Source organism: Bombina bombina, chromosome 3, assembly GCF_027579735.1.
Source record: "Bombina bombina isolate aBomBom1 chromosome 3, aBomBom1.pri, whole genome shotgun sequence".
Taxonomy (NCBI): domain Eukaryota; kingdom Metazoa; phylum Chordata; class Amphibia; order Anura; family Bombinatoridae; genus Bombina; species Bombina bombina.
In genome coordinates this window covers 1,272,695,529-1,272,719,049 of record NC_069501.1, presented here as the reverse complement: position 1 = coordinate 1,272,719,049, position 23,521 = coordinate 1,272,695,529, and the positions used below count along the sequence as shown (strand labels likewise).

At 41.8% G+C, this 23,521-nt stretch overlaps 1 protein-coding gene across 4 annotated transcripts in view; it reads right to left on the bottom strand.

Moving 5' to 3' along the window:
* Window positions 1-4,119: 4,119 nt before the first annotated feature.
* Window positions 4,120-23,521, bottom strand: part of STIM1 (stromal interaction molecule 1) — a 601,163-nt gene continuing 581,761 nt past the window's right edge. For all 4 annotated transcript variants that reach the window (XM_053708828.1, XM_053708825.1, XM_053708827.1 and 1 more), the window contains one exon: window positions 4,120-5,178. In XM_053708828.1, coding sequence (XP_053564803.1) covers window positions 4,680-5,178 — 499 coding nt within the window. In that variant the 3' untranslated portion in view covers window positions 4,120-4,679. The remainder of the gene's footprint in view (window positions 5,179-23,521) is intronic.

Here is a 23,521-nt window from a genome sequence, read left to right as displayed (position 1 = left end):
CCAAGATTTGAGCCATAACGCTCTACGCGCTAAAATGGCAAATCCTGCATTTTTTGCCACTAATTTAGCAATTTGAAAAGTGGCATCTGTAATAAAAGAATTAGCTAGCTTGAGAGCCTTAATTCTATCCAAAATGTCATCTAATGGAGTCTCAACCTTCAGAGACTCTTCTAGAGCATCAAACTAAAAAGCTGCTGCAGTAGTAACTTGAACAATGCAAGCCGTAGGTTGTAAAAGAAAACCCTGATGAATAAATAATTTCTTTAGAAGACCCTCTAACTTTTTATCCATAGGGTCTTTGAAAGCACAACTGTCCTCTATAGGTATAGTTTTACGCTTAGCCAGGGTAGATATAGCTCCCTCCACCTTAGGGACTGTTTGCCAAGAGTCCCGAATGGTGTCTGATATGGGAAACATTTTCTTAAAATTAGGAGGGGGAGAGAACTGTATGCCTGGTCTATCCCATTCCTTTTTTAAAATTTCCGAAATTCTTTTAGGAACCGGAAAAAACATCAGTGTAAGTAGGTACCTCTAGATATTTGTCCATATTACACAATTTCTCTGGTGGTATCACAATAGGGTCACAATCATCCACAGTCGCTAAAACCTCCTGAAGTAACAGGCAGAGGTGTTCAAGCTTAAATTTAAAGGACATGATGTCCGAATCGGTCTGAGGTAACATTTCCTGAGTCTGAAAGTTCTCCCTCAGACAGCAATTCCCTGACCCCCAACTCAGAGCACTGTGAAGGTACATCGGAAATAGCCAATGAAGCATCAGAGGATTCAGTATTCACATTAATACCTGACCTACTGCGTTTACCCTGTAACACTGGTAATTTAGATACCTCTGTAAGGGTAGTTGACATAACTGCAGCCATCTCCTGCAGAGTAAAAGAATTAGACGCACTAGAGGTACTTGGCGTCGCAGGTTGTGAAACTTGGAGAGAATTGGATGGCATATCCTGGTTCTCTTCAGATTGAGAATCATCCTTAGGCACACTTTCTTGAACTAAAATATGCTTTTTACAATGTAAGGCCCTTTCAGTACAAGAGGTACACAATGTAAGAGGGGGTTCCACAATGGCTTCTAAACACATAGAACAATGAGATTCCTCAATGTCAGACATGTTGAACAGACTAGTAATAACCACAATAGTCGTTAAACACTTTATTGATTTAATTTTTTTTTTTAGAAACGTGTACTGCGCTTTAAGAAATAAAAAAAGCAAAAAATGTTTTCCAAAACGTTAATTTACTCTTTAAAATTAACTCCACCTAATCATTGGCTCCAAAAATTATTGCACCCCAAGAGTAAGGGGAGAATTAACCTCTAAAAGGTATTTATAGTCACAAATATGTTAGAGTTGACAGAAATAACCCCTGCACTGCCCCCAGGGTACTGCAAAATGACTCTACAACGATCCGGTTAACAGAACACCAGACTAGGCTCAACCGGAGCTACTGCCTGCTGCCTTCTCAGCCAGAGAATAGTGCGCGTCTGAGCGTGCGAAAATAAGCCCCGCCCATCATGGACGACGATCGCAGAAGACTAAACATCCGCATGGAGGAGCGGTTTAAAGTATAAAGCCATGTGGAATTGTTTTACCCCAAAGCACACACAAAATACGGCCAAACTGACTATTTGAACACCCAAATAAAAACCGTTAAGCCTCCCAGTTTCCCTTTATATGCTTTCAAGCCCATTATAAATGCTTGGCCCAATATGTCAATAAAAATAAGCACAGTTTTCTCAGTAATACCCCTTGTTCACAGGTCTACTGCTTACCCCTTCCCTTGCAGGGAAAACATGCCAGCCAGTTCTGATATACCAAGTCTCCTCAGAAATAAAGGGCTGCACATACCTCAATGCTGCTTGTAGCATGAAACCGTTCTCCACACTGAAGATTTCTCCTGTATTACCTTCAGAAGCTCTGTGGGATCTTAGTTACATCTGCTAAGATCATCAACCTCAGAGCAGAAATCTTCTTCCATATCTCCCTGAGGAAAATAGTACTCACCGGTACCATTTAAATAAAAAACTGCTTGATTGAAGAAACTAAAACTAACATCTCACTTTACTTCTTCCTAGTACTAACACAGGCAAAGAGAATGACTGGGGGTGGAGGGAAGGGAGGAGCAAAATATACAGCTCTGCTGTGGTGCTCGTTGCCACTTCCTGTTAGCAGGAGGATAATATCCCACAAGTAAGGATGAAATCCGTGGACTTGTATCTTGTAGAACAAAACTTTCATGATTTAGACAAAACATTCAAATGTAAACAACTTTACTTCTGTTGCCAAATGTGTCCTACTCTAGTTATGTGCTGAAAGCATACCTAGGTACCTATCCTGAGCATTGTATGGAAGCAGTGATTGTATCAATATTTGTAAGAATGTTACACATTGTTGCAAACACTGCTGCCTTCTAGTGCTCAGGAAATGCTCCTCAGTCTACCTAGGTATGCTATTTAACAAAGGATAAGAAGAGAAACAATTATATTTTTTAAAGCGTCTGCTCTCTCTCACCAAGAAAGTTTAATTTTGCCTTTTGGGACCATTTAAACTGCAAACCAATGCACATTAGAAAAGCACTGAGACAAATAACTGACCCTATAAACGGGCTCTTTATAATACAACCCAGGTTACGCAGAAGTAACACTTTACCACTGTGACGAGACCAATCTCACCACTGTGCATTGGAGGAGCCTGGTTGCCCGCCTGCTGCCTTTAGACTATGGCCCCATGTTGAAATGCCCAATTATCTCCTGGATAAAAGACTCTGTGGAACTGGTTTTGGGCAGAAAAGCCATGCTTCATTTGGAAACAAAGGACTTCAACCTAACTTTTTAAACCCCTGAACCTATTCAAGTGAATTTTGGATATGTTTGTCCCCAAGTTATACTGGTTAAAATGATATAAGTTTTATGTATGTGTGATGTATACTTTTAAAGTTATGAATAATGTGGAAAAATTGTATTTCTCTGTCTGTGATAATAACATCAACCATTGTGTAAGGTAACTGCATCAACCATTGTGTAAGGTAACTGCATCAACCATTGTGTAAGGTAACTGCATCAACCATTGTGTAAGGTAACTGCATCAACCATTGTGTAAGGCAGTGATTTTTAACTTTTTTTTGCTGTGGCACACTTTTTTACATTAAAAAATCCTGTGGCACACCACCATCATCAAATTTTAAAAAAATCACACATTGTAGCCTAATACAGCATACATATATATATATATATATATACACATACATACAAACACACACATACTGTATGTATTGTGCTATTATTATATGCCTCCTACAAACTACCCCTGCACTGGGAGTAAAAAACAAGCAAAGTTTAAAAAATATGTCACACTGTTGTCAGTCTGTCGTGGCACACCTGAGGATCTCTCACGGCACACTGGTTGAAAAACACTGGTGTAAGGTAACTGCATCAACCATTGTGGAAGGTAATTGCATCAACCATTGTGGAAGGTAATTGCATCAACCACTGTGGAAGGTAATTGCATCACCCATTGTGTAAGGTAATTGCATCACCCATTGTGTAAGGTAATTGCATCACCCATTGTGTAAGGTAATTGCATCACCCATTGTGTAAGGTAATTGCATCACCCATTGTGTAAGGTAATTGTATCGCAGACAGAGGGGAGGATTTTGTGTGGGAGTGTCAGAGTATTGTATGTGTTTATTGGTTGTTTTACAAAACCCTGTGGGTGGTACTAATGTGTAAAAATGTGTATTTAAGAACAATAAACATACAGCTCTGGCTGATATCTGTTTTACCCTCAAGACGGAGCTTGGTTTCGTGCTTGGGGGGAGGAATAGGGGAAATTTACTGTATGCTGCCTGTGCATCTGCCCTTTTATGCCAGGGTTATACCGTTACAACCACCATATCGGTCCTTGACCGCCATCGTCTGAGGTAACGCAGAAGTAACACTTTACCACCATATCGTTCCTTGACCGCCATTGTCTGAGGTTACGCAGAAGTAACACTTTACCACCATATCGTTCCTTGACCGCCATTGTCTGAGGTTACGCAGAAGTAACACTTTACCACCATATCGGTCACCGTCATTGTCTGCTCTTTCAATAATTCAATTGATCGTTCATCTTTTAATGTTTTTTATTAGATTTTTTTAATTTTCTATGCATGCCCATTAGAAGCAAATAATACAGAAAAACGCAAGGGAACAAAAAAAAAAAAAAAGAGGAAAGAAAATAAAATACAAACATATCCCTCATAAAATAAAACCTACTCTTCCCACCACAAATGACATTTTCCCCTGTTCCTGATAAAAATCAATGCCCTTATAAAGGTGCTGGTTTAGTGGCAAAGGGAGGATATTTCCCAGAAGCCATGCATAGCAAAGCGAGAATTGCCCTTTACAAGAGGGAGAGACAAAAAGGAGGGGTGTTAAGAAATGTGTTCAGCCAGCAGCCCCAAAATAAATATGAGTATAAACAGTCTCCCACGTCCTGGTGTCAATACTGATTGTATATACTGGGGACCCCCTTGGGAGAGCTGGGGAGAACTGTAATCCTGGCTCACACCCATCACTGCTCCTCCAGTTGCATATATCATCACAAGGTGCCAGAAGTAAAGCTTGCAGCTTACATCGGCCACCACAATTGTGTTCCTTTGCTCCACAGGACAAATCCTCTCCTTTATTTCTTTGGTTTCTTAAAGATTTTCAGAGGGAACTTCTTCTTGCCGGGGCCTGAGTCAGTCTCCTCTCCTGTTGAACCGCTGTCTTCTTCTCCCACGGGTTTCTTCCCTGCCAGCTGTGGGATACGGGTGCTCTTGGAGTTGTACTTGGAGTCTGTGCCTGGAGAAGGCGTATCTGGCTCCGTGGAGCTTGGGCTGTGAGATCGGGAGGAATCTGAATGAGACTGTATGGTTCCAGATGTGTTGAATTCTCCAAAACTGTGTGACTTTTCAGAGAGCTTTTTTTGTAGCTCTGGACTTTCAGAGAGTCCCTCCTTAGGAGCAGTGGTCATCTCTAAGTGACGATTGCCCCCATTGGAGGTTTGACTACTAGAGTAATGCTCCTCCTGGCCTCGACTGTGAGACATGATTTTGGCACTTGGGATTTTTGAGCTGAGACTGCCGACTCGCTGATCACCGAAAGGGATAGAGGATTCGGATTCTGAACGACTCAAGTCCCTTAAAAAGAAAACAGGGTTAGACACTAAAACATTTGCAGCACTTTGCTCATAACCCACTGAAAATATGAATGAAAAATGATCCTCCGTTTAAATTACTCCTAAAGCACAGAAGGTACCTGTCAATCAAATGATGTCACCAAGCAAATGACATTATTTATTCATAGTGCTACTGTACTAATGCAAGCTGACTGACCACTACAGCACAGAAAAGCCAGATCATTATTACATAGAAATTATTATTATACTGGAAATATTTTATATTGTGTATTTGATGTTTTGTCTATTAATGCATGTCACTGAAATCACCCCTTTTTATAGTACTTTAAAAAGAAAATTAAAAAGCAAAAGCAAAATGCTTACCTGATAAATTTATTTCTCTTGTGGTGTATCCAGTCCACGGGTTCATCCATTACTTGTGGCATATTCTCCTTCAACAGGAAGTTGCAATAGGACACCCACAGCAGAGCTGTCTATATAGCTCCTCCCCTAACTGCCACCCCCAGTCATTTGACCGAAAACAAGCAAGAAAAAAGGAGACACTATAGGGTGCAGTGGTGACTGTAGTTTAAAAATAAAAAACACCTGCCTTAAAATGACAAAGCGGGCCGTGGACTGGATACACCACAAGAGAAATAAATTTATCAGGTAAGCATAAATTTTGTTTTCTCTTGTAAAGGTGTATCCAGTCCACGGGTTCATCCATTACTTGTGGGATACCAATACCAAAGCTTTAGGACACGGATGAAGGGAGGGACAAGGCAGGAACTTAAACGGAAGGCACCACTGCATGTAAGACCTTTCTCCCAAAAATAGCCTCCGAAGAAGCAAAAGTATCCAATTTGTAGAATTTAGAAAAAGTGTGAAATGAAGACCAAGTCGCCACCTTACAAATCTGTTCAACAGAGGCCTCATTTTTAAAAGCCCATGTGGAAGCCACCACTCTAGTGGAATGAGCTGTAATTCTTTCAGGAGGCTGCTGGCCAGCAGTCTCATAAGCAAAGCGGATTATGCTTCTCAGCCAAAAAGAAAGAGAAGTTGCCGAAGCCTTTTGGCCCCTCCTCTGTCCAGAGTAGACAACAAACAAAGCAGATGTTTGACGAAAATCCTTCGTAGCTTGTAAATAAAACTTTAAAGCACGAACCACATCAAGATTGTGTAAAAGACGTTCCTTCTTTGAGGAAGGATTAGGACATAATGAAGGAAAAACAATCTCCTGATTGATGTTCTTATTAGATACTACCTTAGGAAGAAACCCAGGTTTGGTACGCAAAACTAGCTTATCTGCATGGAAAATCAGATAAGGGGAATCACACTGTAAAGCAGATAACTCCGAAACTCTTCGAGCCGAAGAGATAGCTACTAGAAACAGAACTTTCCAAGATAAAAGTTTAATATATATGGAATGCAAAGGTTCAAACGGAACCCCTTGAAGAACTTTAAGAACCAAATTTAAACTCCATGGCGGAGCAACAGGTTTAAACACAGGCTTAATTCTAACTAAAGCCTGACAAAACGCCTTTGTGCAAAAGAATAGACAGAGCAGAAACCTGTCCCTTTAAGGAACTAGCAGACAATCCTTTCTCCAATCCCTCTTGGAGAAAGGATAAGATTCTAGGAATCCTGACTTTACTCCATGAGTAACCCTTGGATTCACACCAATGAAGATATTTACACCATATCTTATGATAGATTTTCCTGGTGACAGGCTTTCGAGCCTGAATTAAGGTATCAATGACCGACTCGGAAAAACCACTCTTTGATAGAATCAAGCGTTCAATCTCCAAGCAGACGCAGAGAAATTAGATTTGGATGTTTGAAAGGACCTTGAAGTAGAAGGTCCTGCCTCAGCGGCAGAGTCCATGGTGGAAAGGATGACATGTCCACCAGATCTGCATACCAAGTCCTGTGTGGCCACGCAGGAGCTATCAAAATCACCGAAGCTCTCTCCTGCGTGATCTTGGCAATCAGACAAGGGAGCAAAGGAAACGGTTGAAACACATAAGCCAGGCTGAAGGACCAGGGCGCTGCTAGAGCATCTACCCACTCCCCCGGATGAAAAGTCTGCCGACTTAGGAAATCCGCCTCCCAGTTCTCTACTCTTGGGATATGGATAGCCGAGAGATAGCAAGAGTGAACCTCTGCCCATAGAATTTGTAACGGTACCAACCGGATACCAAGGGTTAACACCAGGGAACAATGTCCTGCATAGGGAATCAGCAATTCACAACCCAGCCAGTTGTCAGGTTTAAACAGAATGAATTTTATTAAGGCTCATATGCCCAGTATTTATGCAGGTCTGACCCCCCCAGAAGGGGGGTTGAAAGAATGTTGTACATTGAATGGAGGGAACGCGCCCTTTTACATGATACAATAGAATACCTTGCTCAAGCTGATAACAATTTAAACACAGACACACACTTGTCTTTCCTTATCATCTAGGGTCTGCTCTGAGGTTGATTAAACAATGGACTGTGTATCAATAACATTAATGACAGTGCACAATAGCTGAACACAGTTAACTCTTTCAGTGCTGACAGAAGGGTCTGTCACATCTACATAGCACAATATACAGCCTATAGACAACCTTTCTTATGTTATAGTCCAGAAGTGGCTAGGTTTGCCACAATGCTCCCCCAGAACCAAGCCGGCATACACAGTCTGATCCCAACGGATCGGCTTGGGGATGTCCGGGGCAACAACTTTCGGCTCAAGTAGGCTACGGGGTGTTCTCCGCCATCTGCTCCAACTTGGCTCAGTACTGCCCCCACCCCAAACATGGAAGCGTCTCTTCCCGGAGGGACTGGGCTTGGGTAGTCACAGGGTTAACATCAGCGGGATCCATGGGAGCATAGGCAGAAACAAGGGGGGCCAAGTCATTTCCAAGGAGAACATCAGCAGGTAAGTCCTTCTTGACCCCCACATTCACAAGTCTAGCGCCCACTCCCCAATCCAAATGTACCCTGGCAACAGGTAGGCGGAACACAGTGCCCCCTGCTACCCTCACAGCCACAGTGTCTCCAGTGTGCTGTTTCTCAGGCACCAAGTTCTCTTGAAGCAAGGTCATGGTAGCACCAGTATCCCGTAGACAACTGACCTCCTTCCCATTCACTTTAACCCGTTGCCGGTTATTCCGGTGGGCAGCTTGCACAGGGTCTGCTTCATGTAGGCTGCCCCAGCATTCTGGCGCCTCTACGTAGCGGGCCACAGGCTGAGGATTATGTGGGATTCCGCCAGCGGGTCTTCTCCAGGACTGTGCTTGATTCGCTGCGTTTAGGGGACACTCTGGTCTTTTGTGCCCTAGTTGCTTACATCCAAAGCACCGAATAGGTTGTGAGTAGCCCCGCAAATTGAACCGGGCTCTCTGAGGGTAGTTCGTGGCCGGAGGCCGTGTGGTATAGCGGTGCGCCGGGGGTTGGTAACTGGCAGCTGCTGGGGTGACTGGGGGTCTGTACTCCACTCTAGCAGTGGGCAATCGGTATACTGCTCCCCCTGCCCCTCGTACTGCCACGGATCCGCCAGTGGGTGCTGTATCCGGCACCAAATGGGGAGCTATCAGGGTTAAAGTAGCTCCCGAATCCCGAAGTCCCTGGACCGACATCACCTCATGCAGAATTCCCAGGGGTTCCTCGGCTTGGGTGCTCAACACCTCATGAGCGGCTGGCTCCGTTTGGTAATGGTGAGCAGCCGCCCTTGGGGCCAGGTTCTGTCTGACCTGGTTCCAAGCTTGTCTGCTCCGATTTTGGGTGCACTCACGTGCCATATGTCCCCACTGCTTGCAGGTGTGGCATTGTATATTAGCCCGTCCGTTGTTAGGCTGTAGTCCATGGTGCCTCCTGGCATCAAAATGCTGGTCTGCTAATCTGGCTGCTTCGGTTAAGGTGAGGGGTTTTCGATCTCTCACCCATTCTTGGGCTTCTGGGGACAAGCCGTTAAAGAATTGCTCCAACAGCATCAGTTGTCGCAATTCTTCCATGGTGGTAGCTTGGCTGGCCTGTATCCACCCCTGAGATGCTTGATCCAGCTTGTGGGCCCACTCTGCATGGGAATCTCTTTCTGGCTTGCGCAGGCCTCTAAACTTGCGCCGGTATGCCTCTGAGGTAATGGCATATCTTTCCAAGATCGCTCTCTTCACTTTAGCGTAATCCTTGCTGTCCTCCCTGGGTACAGCGCGATACGCTTCCGCTGCCCTACCGGCTAGCTTGCCTGCTAGCACCGGCACCCATACGGACTGCTCCAAATCATGTAACTCGCACAGTCTCTCAAAATCCTGTAAATACCCATCAATCTCATCCTTCTCCTCACAAAACATTTTAAATGCATGGTATGGGATTTTGGGTCTTACTGGGTTGCTGAGTGCGTCCAAAATGGATTCTGCTCGGGAGGATGCATTCCGCGGACTGTGTGCCATCACGTACTCCTGCACATCTGCCATTACCACGGATAGCATATCCCGTGGTACAGGTTGGGGTAAAAATTCCAGCCTGGTCCTCATTTCCCTCTGGTATAGGGTCTCCTCCATGGCTGCTGGAGGCGTAGCGCTGCGAGCTCTGTCTCCCTCCATCAGCTCAGCAATTAATATAGCCTTGGGTTTGCTGCTGCCTATCTTTCCCCTGGCTTCTAGCAGTTCCTTTTACGTTTGTCTCTTTAGCTTAGAATAATCCATCTCCATTCACTTCGGTCCCTGGTACTCCTTCCATCTTAGTCAGTATTGTAGTAATCCCCCTCTTCCTGAGGTTACTGGCTTGTGTAGTTGCTCTTCTGGGCGATAAGGTTCATTCCGTCGCTTGCCACCAATTGTAACGGTACCAACCGGATACCAAGGGTTAACACCAGGGAACAATGTCCTGCATAGGGAATCAGCAATTCACAACCCAGCCAGTTGTCAGGTTTAAACAGAATGAATTTTATTAAGGCTCATATGCCCAGTATTTATGCAGGTCTGACCCCCCCAGAAGGGGGGTTGAAAGAATGTTGTACATTGAATGGAGGGAACGCGCCCTTTTACATGATACAATAGAATACCTTGCTCAAGCTGATAACAATTTAAACACAGACACACACTTGTCTTTCCTTATCATCTAGGGTCTGCTCTGAGGTTGATTAAACAATGGACTGTGTATCAATAACATTAATGACAGTGCACAATAGCTGAACACAGTTAACTCTTTCAGTGCTGACAGAAGGGTCTGTCACATCTACATAGCACAATATACAGCCTATAGACAACCTTTCTTATGTTATAGTCCAGAAGTGGCTAGGTTTGCCACAGAATTATCTTTGAAACCTCCAACATCGCCAGGGGGCTCCTTGTACCCCCCTGATGGTTGATATAGGCTACAGTCCTGATGTTGTCCGACTGAAATCTGATGAACCTGACCGCAGCTAGCTGAGGCCAAGCCTGAAGAGCATTGAATATCGCTCTTAGTTCCAGAATGTTTATCGGTAGGAGGGCTTCCTCCTGAGACCACAAGCCCTGAGCCTTCAGGGAGTTCCAGACTGTGCCCCAGCCCAGAAGGCTGGCATCTGTCATCACTATAGTCCATTCTGGCCTGCGGAAGCTCATTCCCCTGGACAGATGGACCCGAGATAGCCACCAGAGAAGAGAATCCCTGGTATCCTGATCCAGATTTAGCAGTGGGGATAAATCTGTGTAATCCCCATTCCACTGATTGAGCATGCAAAGTTGCAGTGGTCTGAGATGTAGGCGGGCAAATGGAACTATGTCCATTGCCGCTACCATTAAGTCGATTACTTCCATACACTGAGCCACTGATGGCTGAGAAGTGGAATAAAGAGCACGGCAGGAAGTTAGAAGTTTTGACAACCTGACTTCTGTCAGAAAAATCTTCATTTCTACTGAATCTATCAGAGTTCCTAGGAAGGAAACTCTTGTGAGAGGGGAGAGAGAACTCTTTTCTTCGTTCACCTTCCACCCGTGAGACCTCAGGAATGCCAGAACAATGTCCGTATGGGACTTGGCGATTTGAAAAATAGACGCCTGTATCAGAATGTTGTCTAGGTAAGGAGCCACCGCTATTCCTCGTGGCCTTAGAACCGCCAGTAGGGACCCTAGAACCTTCGTAAAGATATTTGGTGCCGTGGCTAACCCGAAGGGAAGAGCCACAAACTGATAATGCCTGTCTAGGAAGGCAAACCTGAGAAACCGATGATGATCTCTGTGTATCGGAATGTGGAGATAAGCATCCTTTAGATCCACAGTAGTCATATATTGAAACTCCTGGATCATAGGTAGGATGGTTCGAATAGTCTCCATCTTGAAGGATGGGACCCTGAGAAATTTGTTTAAGATCTTGAGATCCAAGATTGGTCTGAAAGTTCCCTCTTTTTGGGAACTATGAACAAATTTGAATAGAATCCCTGCCCCTGTTCCTCTCTTGGAACTGGGTGGATCACTCCCATGACCAGAAGGTCTTGAACACAACGTAAGAATGCCTCTCTCTTTATCTGGTTTGCAGATAATTGTGAGAGATGAAATCTCCCCTTTGGAGATGAGGCTTTGAAATCCAGAAGATATCCCTGGGAAACAATCTCCAGAGCCCAGGGATCCTGGAAGTCTCTTGCCCAAGCCTGGGCGAAGAGAGAAAGTCTGCCCCCAACTAGATCCGGTCCCGGATCGGGGGCTACTCCTTCATGCTGTCTTAGAGGCAGCAGCAGGTTTTTTGGCCTGCTTTCCCTTGTTCCAAGCCTGATTAGGTCTCCAGACTGGCTTGGACTGGGCAAAATTTCCTTCTTGTTTTGCAGCAGAGGAAGTTGAAGCTGCGCCACTCTTGAAGTTTCGAAAGGAATGAAAATTTTTCTGTTTGGTCCTTGATTTGTTGGACCTATCCTGGGGAAGGGCGTGGCCTTTTCCTCCAGTAATATCAGAAATGATCTCCTTCAATCCAGCCCGAATAGGGTCTGCCCTTTGAAGGGGATGTTAAGAAGCTTAGACTTTGAAGTAACGTCAGCTGACCAGGATTTAAGCCATAGCGCCCTACGCGCCTGAATGGCAAAACCTGAATTCTTAGCCGTTAGCTTTGTTAAATGAAAAATGGCGTCAGAAATAAATGAATTGGCTAACTTAAGAGTTTTAAGCCTGTCTAGGATATCATCCAACGGGGTCTCCACCTGTAGAGCCTCTTCAAGAGACTCGAACCAGAAGGTCGCTGCAGCAGTGACTGGGGCAATGCATGCAAGAGGCTGGAGAATAAAACCTTGTTCTATAAAGATTTTCTTAAGGAAACCCTCTAGTTTTTTTATCCATTGGATCTAGGAAAGCACAACTGTCCTCGACGGGGATAGTTGTACGCTTAGCTAGGGTAGAGACTGCTCCCTCCACCTTAGGGACCGTCTGCCACGAGTCCCGTGTAGCGGCATCTATGGGAAAACATAATTTATGTAAGAACTTACCTGATAAATTCATTTCTTTCATATTAGCAAGAGTCCATGAGCTAGTGACGTATGGGATATACATTCCTACCAGGAGGGGCAAAGTTTCCCAAACCTTAAAATGCCTATAAATACACCCCTCACCACACCCACAAATCAGTTTAATGAATAGCCAAGAAGTGGGGTGATAAGAAAAAAGTGCGAAAGCATAAAAAATAAGGAATTGGAATAATTGTGCTTTATACAAAAAAATCATAACCACCACAAAAAAGGGTGGGCCTCATGGACTCTTGCTAATATGAAAGAAATGAATTTATCAGGTAAGTTCTTACATAAATTATGTTTTCTTTCATGTAATTAGCAAGAGTCCATGAGCTAGTGACGTATGGGATAATGACTACCCAAGATGTGGATCTTTCCACGCAAGAGTCACTAGAGAGGGAGGGATAAAATAAAGACAGCCAATTCCTGCTGAAAATAATCCACACCCAAAATAAAGTTTAAATGAAAACATAAGCAGAAGATTCAAACTGAAACAGCTGCCTGAAGTACTTTTCTACCAAAAACTGCTTCAGAAGAAGAAAACACATCAAAATGGTAGAATTTAGTAAAAGTATGCAAAGAAGACCAAGTTGCTGCTTTGCAAATCTGATCAACCGAAGCTTCATTCCTAAACGCCCAGGAAGTAGAAACTGACCTAGTAGAATGAGCTGTAATCCTCTGAGGCGGAGTTTTACCCGACTCAACATAGGCTTGATGAATTAAAGATTTCAACCAAGATGCCAAAGAAATGGCAGAAGCTTTCTGGCCTTTTCTAGAACCGGAAAAGAAGACAAATAGACTAGAAGTCTTTCGGAAAGTCTTAGTAGCTTCAACATAATATTTCAAAGCTCTAACAACATCCAAAGAATGCAATGATTTCTCCTTAGAATTCTTAGGATTAGGGCATAATGAAGGAACTACAATTTCTCTACTAATGTTGTTGGAATTCACAACCTTAGGTAAAAATTCAAAAGAAGTTCGCAACACTGCCTTATCCTGATGAAAAATCAGAAAAGGAGACTCACAAGAAAGAGCAGACAATTCAGAGACTCTTCTGGCAGAAGAGATGGCCAAAAGGAACAAAACTTTCCAAGAAAGTAATTTAATGTCCAATGAATGCATGGGTTCAAAAGGAGGAGCTTGAAGAGCCCCCAGAATCAAATTCAAACTCCAAGGAGGAGAAATTGACTTAATGACAGGTTTTATACGAACCAAGGCTTGTACAAAACAATGAATATCAGGAAGATTAGCAATCTTTCTGTGAAAAAGAACAGAAAGAGCAGAGATTCGACCTTTCAAGGAACTTGCGGACAAACCTTTATCTAAACCATCCTGAAGAAACTGTAAAATTCTCGGAATTCTAAAAGAATGCCAGGAAAAATGATGAGAAAGACACCAAGAAATATAAGTCTTTCAGACTCTATAATATATCTCTCTAGATACAGATTTACGAGCCTGTAACATAGTATTAATCACAGAGTCAGAGAAACCTCTTTGACCAAGAATCAAGCGTTCAATCTCCATACCTTTAAATTTAAGGATTTGAGATCCTGATGGAAAAAAGGACCTTGCGACAGAAGGTCTGGTCTTAACGGAAGAGTCCACGGTTGGCAAGAGGCCATCCGGACAAGATCCGCATACCAAAACCTGTGAGGCCATGCTGGAGCTACCAGCAGAACGAGCATTCCTTCAGAATCTTGGAGATTACTCTTGGAAGAAGAACTAGAGGCGGAAAGATATAGGCAGGATGATACTTCCAAGGAAGTGATAATGCATCCACTGCCTCCGCCTGAGGATCCCGGGATCTGGACAGATACCTGGGAAGTTTCTTGTTTAGATGAGAAGCCATCAGATCTATTTCTGGAAGTTCCCACATTTGAACAATCTGAAGAAATACCTCTGGGTGAAGAGACCATTCGCCCGGATGCAACGTTTGGCGACTGAGATAATCCGCTTCCCAATTGTCTATTCCTGGAATATGAACCGCAGAGATTAGACAGGAGCTGGATTCCGCCCAAACCAGAATTCGAGATACTTCTTTCATAGCCAGAGGACTGTGAGTCCCTCCTTGATGATTGATGTATGCCACAGTTGTCTGAAAACAAATGAACGATTCTCTCTTCAGAAGAGGCCAAGACTGAAGAGCTCTGAAAATTGCACGGAGTTCCAAAATATTGATCGGTAATCTCACCTCCTGAGATTCCCAAACCCCTTGTGCTGTCAGAGACCCCCACACAGCTCCCCAACCTGTAAGACTTGCATCTGTTGAAATTACAGTCCAGGTCGGAAGAACAAAAGAAGCCCCCTGAACTAAACGATGGTGATCTGTCCACCACGTCAGAGAGTGTCGTACAATCGGTTTTAAAGATATTAATTGAGATATCTTTGTGTAATCCCTGCACCATTGGTTCAGCATACAGAGCTGAAGAGGTCGCATGTGAAAACGAGCAAAGGGGATCGCGTCCGATGCAGCAGTCATAAGACCTAGAATTTCCATGCATAAGGCTACCGAAGGGAATGATTGTGACTGAAGGTTTCGACAAGCTGAAATCAATTTTAGACGTCTCTTGTCTGTCAAAGACAGAGTCATGGACACTGAATCTATCTGGAAACCGAAAAAGGTTACCCTTGTCTGAGGAATCAATTAACTTTTTAGTGAATTGATCCTCCAACCATGATTTTGAAGAAACAACAAAAGTCGATTCGTATGAAATTCTGCTAAATGTGAAGACTGAGCAAGTACCAAGATATCGTCCAAATAAGGAAATACCACAATACCCTGTTCTCTGATTACAGATAGAAGGGCACCGAGAACCTTTGTAAAAAATTTTGGAGCTGTTGCTAGGCCAAACGGAAGACACAAACTGGTAATGCTTGTCTAGGAAAGAGAATCTCAGAAACTGATAGTGATCTGGATGAATCGGAATATGCAGATATGCATCCTGTAAATCTATTGTAGACATATAATGCCCTTGCTGAACAAAAGGCAGGATAGTCCTTACAGTTACCATTTTGAATGTTGGTATCCTTACATAACGATTCAATATTTTTAGATCCAGAACTGGTCTGAAGGAATTCTCCTTCTTTGGTACAATGAAGAGATTCGAATAAAACCCCAGCCCCTGTTCCAGAACTGGAACTGGCATAATTACTCCAGCCAACTCTAAATCTGAAACACATTTCAGAAATGCTTGAGCTTTCGCTGGGTTTACTGGGACACGGGAAAGAAAGAATCTCTTTGCAGGAGGTCTTATCTTGAAACCAATTCTGTACCCTTCTGAAATAATGTTCTGAATCCAAAGATTGTGAACAGAATTGATCCAAATTTCTTTGAAAAAAACATAATCTGCCCCCTACCAGCTGAGCTGGAATGAGGGCCGCACCTTCATGTGGACTTAGAAGCTGGCTTTGCTTTTCTAGAAGGCTTGGATTTATTCCAGACTGGAGATGGTTTCCAAACTGAAACTGCTCCTGAGGATGAAGGATCAGGCTTTTGTTCTTTGTTGAAACAAAAGGAACGAAAACGATTATTAGCCCTGTTTTTACCCTTAGATTTTTTATCCTGTGGTAAAAAAGTTCCTTTCCCACCAGTAACAGTTGAGATAATAGAATCCAACTGAGAACCAAATAATTTATTACCCTGGAAAGAAAGGGAAAGTAGAGTCGATTTAGAAGACATATCAGCATTCCAAGTTTTAAGCCATAAAGCTCTTCTAGCTAAAATAGCTAGAGACATAAACCTGACATCAACTCTGATAATATCAAAAATGGCATCACAGATAAAATTATTAGCATGTTGAAGAAGAATAATAATGTTATGAGAATCATGATCTGTTACTTGTTGCGCTAAAGTTTCCAACCAAAAAGTTGAAGCTGCAGCAACATCCGCCAAAGATATAGCAGGTCTAAGAAGATTACCTGAACACAAATAAGCTTTTCTTAGAAAGGATTCAATTTTCCTATCTAAAGGATCCTCAAAGGAAGTACCATCAGCCGTAGGAATAGTAGTACGTTTAGCAAGGGTAGAGATAGCCCCATCAACTTTAGGGATTTTGTCCCAAAACTCTAATCTGTCAGACGGCACAGGATATAATTGCTTAAAACGTTTAGAAGGAGTAAATGAATTACCCAAATTATTCCATTCCCTGGAAATTACTTCAGAAATAGCACCAGGAACAGGAAAAACTTCTGGAATAACTACAGCAGATTTAAAGACCTTGTCTAAACGTTTAGATTTAGTATCAAGAGGACCAGAATCCTCAATTTCTAATGCAATTAGGACTTCTTTAAGTAAAGAACGAATAAATTCCATTTTAAATAAATATGAAGATTTATCAGCATCAACCTCTGAAACAGAATCCTCTGAACCAGAAGAATCATTAGAATCAGAATAATGATGTTCTTTTAAAAATTCATCTGGATAAAGAGAAGTTTTAAGAGACTTTTTATGTTTACTAGAAGGAGGAATAACAGACATAGCCTTCTTAATAGATTCAGAAACAAAATCTCTTATGTTATCAGGAACACTCTGAATATTAGATGTTGATGGAACTGCAACAGGTAATGGTATTTTACTAAAGGAAATATTTTCTGCATTAACAAGTTTGTCATGACATTTAATACAAACAACAGCTGGAGGAACAGCTACCAAAAGTTTACAGCAGATACACTTAGCTTTGGTAGTTCTAGCACCAGGCAGCGATTTTCCTGAAGTATCTTCTGGCTCAGATGCAACATGAGACATCTTGCAATATGTAAGAGAAAAAACAACATATAAAGTAAAATTGATCATATTCCTTAAATGACAGTTTCAGGAATGGGAAAAAATGCCAAAGAACAAGCTTCTAGCAACCAGAAGCAATGAAAAATGAGACTTAAATAATGTGGAGACAAAAGCGACGCCCATATTTTTTTAGCGCCAAATAAGACGCCCACATTATTTGGCACCTAAATGCTTTTGGCGCCATAAATGACGCCACATCCGGAACGCCGACATTTTTGGCGTAAAAGAACGTCAAAAAATGACGCAACTTCCGGCGACACGTATGACGCCGGAAACAGAAAAGTTTTTTTGCGCCAAAAAAGTCTGCGCCAAGAATGACGCAATAAAATGAAGCATTTTCAGCCCCCGCGAGCCTAACAGCCCACAGGGAAAAAGTCAAATTTTTTAAGGTAAGAAAAAATGATTGATTCAAATGCATTATCCCAAATATGAAACTGACTGTCTGAAAATAAGGAATGTTGAACATCCTGAGTCAAGGCAAATAAATGTTTGAATACATATATTTAGAACTTTATAAAAAAAGCGCCCAACCATTGCTTAGAGTGTCACAGAAAATAAGACTTACTTACCCCAGGACACTCGTCTACATGTTGTAGAAAGCCAAACCAGTACTGAAACGAAAATCAGCAGAGGTAATGGTATATATATATAAGAGTATATCGTCAATCTGAAAAGGGAGGTAAGAGATGAATCTCTACGACCGATAACAGAGAACCTATGAAATAGACCCCGTAGAAGGAGATCATTGCATTCAAATAGGTAATACTCTCCTCACATTCCTCTGACATTCACTGCACGCTGAGAGGAAAACCGGGCTCCAACCGGTTGCGGAGCGCATATCAACGTAGAATCTAGCACAAACTTACTTCACCACCTCCATAGGAGGCAAAGTTTGTAAAATCTGATTTGTGGGTGTGGTGAGGGGTGTATTTATAGGCATTTTAAGGTTTGGGAAACTTTGCCCCTCCTGGTAGGAATGTATATCCCATACGTCACTAGCTCATGGACTCTTGCTAATTACATGAAAGAAACATCTTTTTAAAGGCAGGAGGGGGAGAGAACGGTACACCTGGTCTATCCAATTCCTTCGTAATAATTTCTGAAAACCTCTTAGGGATTGGAAAAACATCAGTGTAAACAGGCACAGCAAAGTATTTGTCCATTTTACACAACTTCTCTGGGACTACAATGGTGTCCCAGTCATCCAGAGCCGCTAAAACCTCTCTGAGCAACACGCGGAGGTGTTCAAGTTTAAATTTAAATGCTGTCATTTCAGAGTCAGACTGAAGTAACGCCTTTCCTAAATCAGAAATGTCACCCACAGATAGAAGCTCTCCTGCTTCGGCTTCTGCCCATTGTGAGGGTATATCAGACATAGCTACTAAAGCGTCAGAAAGCTCTGTATTTATTCTAGCCCCAGAGCTGTCTCGCTTTCCTTGTAACCCTGGCAGTTTGGACAATACCTCTGTGAGAGTATGATTCATAACTGCCGCCATGTCCTGTAAAGTAAACGCATTGGACACGCCAGATGTACTTGGCGTCACTTGAGCGGGAGTTGGCATAATATCCCTTTTGTCAGTCAGAAACCTCTGGTGATAAATCTTTAAAAGCGATAATATGGTCTTTATAACTTAAAGAAAGGTCAATGCATTTGGTACACATTCTAATAGGGGGTTCCACAATGGCTTCTAAACATAATGAACAAGGAGTTTCTTCTATGTCAGACATGTTTAACAGACTAGTAATGAGACCAGCAAGCTTGGAAAACACTTTATTAAATGTGAAAAGCAATTAAACAAAAACGGTATTGTACCTTTAAGAGAAAAAAAACTACCATATAAACTGCAAATCAGTGTTAAAAAGCAGTAAACTCTACGAAATGTTTACAGTGTGTACAAGAGACTAAAGTAGCATTGCACCCACTTGCAAATGGATGATTAACCCCTTAGGCCCAAAAACGGATTAGAAAAACGGTAAAACCGTTAAAAACAGTCAAACACACTGCCACAGCTCTACTGTGGCTCCTACCTGCCCTTAAACACGATGTTTGCAGGAAAGAACCCCTCTATAGTGGTCCTAGATGCCAGAGGACTCCTTTAGGGAAGCTGGATGTCTCAGTCTGTATAACAACTGCGCATAAAGTGAGCGAAAATAGGCCCCTCCCACCATGCACTCACAGTCAGAGGGCCATAAAAAACTACTCCTAGGAGTAAAATAACAGCCATGTGGAAAACTAGGCCCCAAATAAAGATTTATCACCCTCAGAGAAAAAACGTTTTTTCTGTTAAGTAATGCAAACGTTTTAACACTAAGTACTATGAGAGGTAACATAAAAATTACCCTTATCTTGTAAGCATGATCCCAGTCGCTGTTAAATCACTGTATCAGGCTTACCTCAAATATATCAGGCACTGTCAGCATTTTCTAGACTTTATCATCTCTCTAGAAAAAAAAAATATACTGAACATACCTCAAAGCAGGCAATCTGCAGACCGTCCCCCCAACTGAAGTTTTCTTTCCATACTCTTCAGTTATGTGTGAGAACAGTAATGGACCTTAGTTACAAACCGCTAAGATCATCAACCTCCAGGCAGATTCTTCTTCCAATTTCTGCCTGAGAGTGAAACAGTACAATGCCGGTACCGTTTAAAAATAAACTTTTAATTGAAGGTAAAACTACACTAAGTCACCACATATCTCTTGATACTTCCTTTCTTGTCGAGAGCTTGCAAGAGAATGACTGGAGGTGGCAGTTAGGGGAGGAGCTATATAGACAGCTCTGCTGTGGGTGTCCTCTTGCAACTTCCTGTTGGGAAGGAGAATATCCCACAAGTAATGGATGAACCCGTGGACTGGATACACCTTTACAAGAGAAATAAAGTATTTGTTAGTATAAAAGGGACAGGCCATTGACTTTAAAGTGGTGCAGCATATCTAGCCGACTAGAAAATATCACGTGATCATCTATGTAAAAAAGGAAGACATTTGAAATCAAAAATGTCTTCAGTACTAACATCCTATTGTAAATGGACTTTAAGCAGCCAATCAGGATGCTTGTCCTGGGACTTGCAAGGGAGAGTGCATCTGGTATGTGCAGCAGTAACAAGATTATAGTGAAATCCGACAAGATCACAGTAAAAGTGTGAGTTCAGCACTGAGGATGCTGTTTTTTTCACTGAGCAGCTGAATAAGAACTGTTCACACAGATAGGTGAGCTGAAGACATTTTGGAATAAAATATCTTCCTTTTTTCACAGAGATGTGCATGTGATATTTTCTAGTCTGTTTTTTGCTGCATCCCTTTCATGGTATTTAGCATATGGGTATCATCGTTTTTAAATAAATGCTTGATTTAATTGTGCAGAAGCTCTACAAAATGTGCGCACCTAGGCACAGCATATGCCCCTGGAAGAATCAGGCACAGCATACATACATATCTGCTAATATATCAATGAACAACAGAACTATGTTTCTGGATATGTCACACTTCATTACCAGACATTCCCAGCTCAGGCATGTCAGGTGCAGAATTTTAACTTTAAAGGGACACTGGAACCACATTTTTTCATTCATGATTCAGATAGAGCATAACATTTTAAGCAACTTTCTAATTTACTCCTATTATCAATTTTTCTTTGTTCTCTTGCTATCTTTATTTAAAAGCAGGAATGTAAATCTTAGCAGTTAGCCCAATTTAGGTCCAGCACTATGGATAGCGTTTGCTTATTGGAGGCTGACATTTACTCAACAATAAGCAAGCATAACCCAGGTTCTCAACCAAAAATGGTCTGGCTCCTATGCATCACATTCCTGCTTTTTAAATAAAGATAGCAAGAGAATGAAGAAAAATTGATAATAGGAGTAAATTAGAAAGTTGCTTAAAATTGCTGCTGTATCTGAACCATGAAAGAAAACAATTTGGGTTTAGTGTCCCTTTAAGTCCTTTGTAGAGGTTAAACACATGTATTCTGTTATCTTTTTATTACACCTGTCTTTAAAAGGACAGTATACTATAAAATTGGCTTCCCCTTAATGTATTTATATTTTAAATGTATGAGAAATTGCATTTTCAGGTTTATTTGTGTATATGAATTAGCTGGTTTTGTGCTTTTAAACCACAACCTATTAAAATGGGTTGAGCTTGCAGGTAATATCAGATCTCATTATGTTATAACTGTGTACACACACGTGCTTCCTTATTGGTTTGTAAACCAAAGCTCAACACTTTAAAAGAACAATGGAAATTAATATATTTTATTACTGAACTGTCCTGCACCCCTCTGGAAGTGTAATCTCTTCTGCTGGCTGTGTTTACTTAGGGCTATCAATAGCCTAGACTCTAGTAGAGAAACTTTCAATATAGGTGGAGAACCACAGGCTAAATCAGCTATTTCAAATGCCGAAATAAGGGTTAAGGAGCTATTTGTAAACAATTTAATACACTCCAGCAGGTAAAACAATCACTGGCAATACTTTAAAGGAAAGAAAACTTTTGTGTAAACTGTCTCTTTAAGACTGACTCTAAAGTCAAAACGTAGCTCATGATTCAGACAGAACGTGAAATTAAAGAGGTTTTTTGTATGCTCTATCTGAATAGTGAAAAAAAATCGTGTTTCATGTACTTTTAATAGAAATGTCTGAAGTCCAGCTTTAAAGAGGTTTCCCCTACAGACCCCTTAGGCCTGTCACTACATACTACAAGCTGTGACAGCAGTACCGTCGTCACATGTAAATATACAACATGGTCTGTACCAGATATAATGCTGAGCTAGAGAGTTCTGATGTGTCACATGCCTAACCTATGCAAGCAGAAGTCATAAAACAAGCACTTGTCATATGCATTAGGCACTGTCCCCTGTATATTTATTGCTAGTGGTTTCTCATTATGATTTCAGTTCTGTGTATATTGTACAAAACACTTCATGATGCCACCACATCTACATAAACCGCAAGCAAAACCTCACTAAAACATGCAGAATAATGACACAACCCCATGCCAGCAGCTCTACATTTTACTTAGTCATTTCATTGGTTAACAAGAAAATAAAAAAAACTACTGGTTTTTAAAGACCGATCCTGCACTACCAAAATAATGAAAGAGTTAAACAGATTAACGTCACACTTGTGACCCACAATGCATTGCACGACACAGTCAATGAGCCAATTAGAAGAAGCATATTCATGACACTCATCTTTGTTATATTAAAGGGACATAAACACTAAGTTAATGCTACATAGAATGATACAGTCAAAGAAAACAGTCTGAGAATAACTTGTGATATACTTGTATACATCTAGCTGTCTGTATACGTGTATATCTGTATCTAGCTGTCTGTATACGTGTATATCTGCATCTAGCTGTCTGTATACGTGTATATCTGCATCTAGCTGTCTGTATATGTGTATATCTGCATCTAGCTGTCTGTATATGTGTCTATCTGCATCTAGCTGTCTGTATACGTGTCTATCTGCATCTAGCTGTCTGTATACGTGTATATCTGTATCTAGCTGTCTGTATACGTGTATATCTGTATCTAGCTGTCTGTATACGTGTATATCTGCATCTAGCTGTCTGTATACGTGTCTATCTACATCTAGCAGTCTGTCTACTTGTATATCTACAGCTAGCTGTCTGTATACGTGTCTATCTGCATCTAGCTGTCTGTATACGTGTCTATCTGCATCTAGCTGTCTGTATACGTGTATATCTGTATCTAGCTGTCTGTATACGTGTATATCTGTATCTAGCTGTCTGTATACGTGTATATCTGCATCTAGCTGTCTGTATACGTGTATATCTGTATCTAGCTGTCTGTATACGTGTCTATCTGCATCTAGCTGTCTGTATACGTGTATATCTGCATCTAGCTGTCTGCATACGTGTATATCTGCATCTAGCTGTCTGTATACGTGTATATCTGCATCTAGCTGTCTGTATACGTGTATATCTGCATCTAGCTGTCTGCATACGTGTATATCTGCATCTAGCTGTCTGTATACGTGTCTATCTGCATCTAGCTGTCTGTATACGTGTATATCTGCATCTAGCTGTCTGTATATGTGTCTATCTGCATCTAGCTGTCTGTATACGTGTCTATCTGCATCTAGCTGTCTGTATACGTGTATAT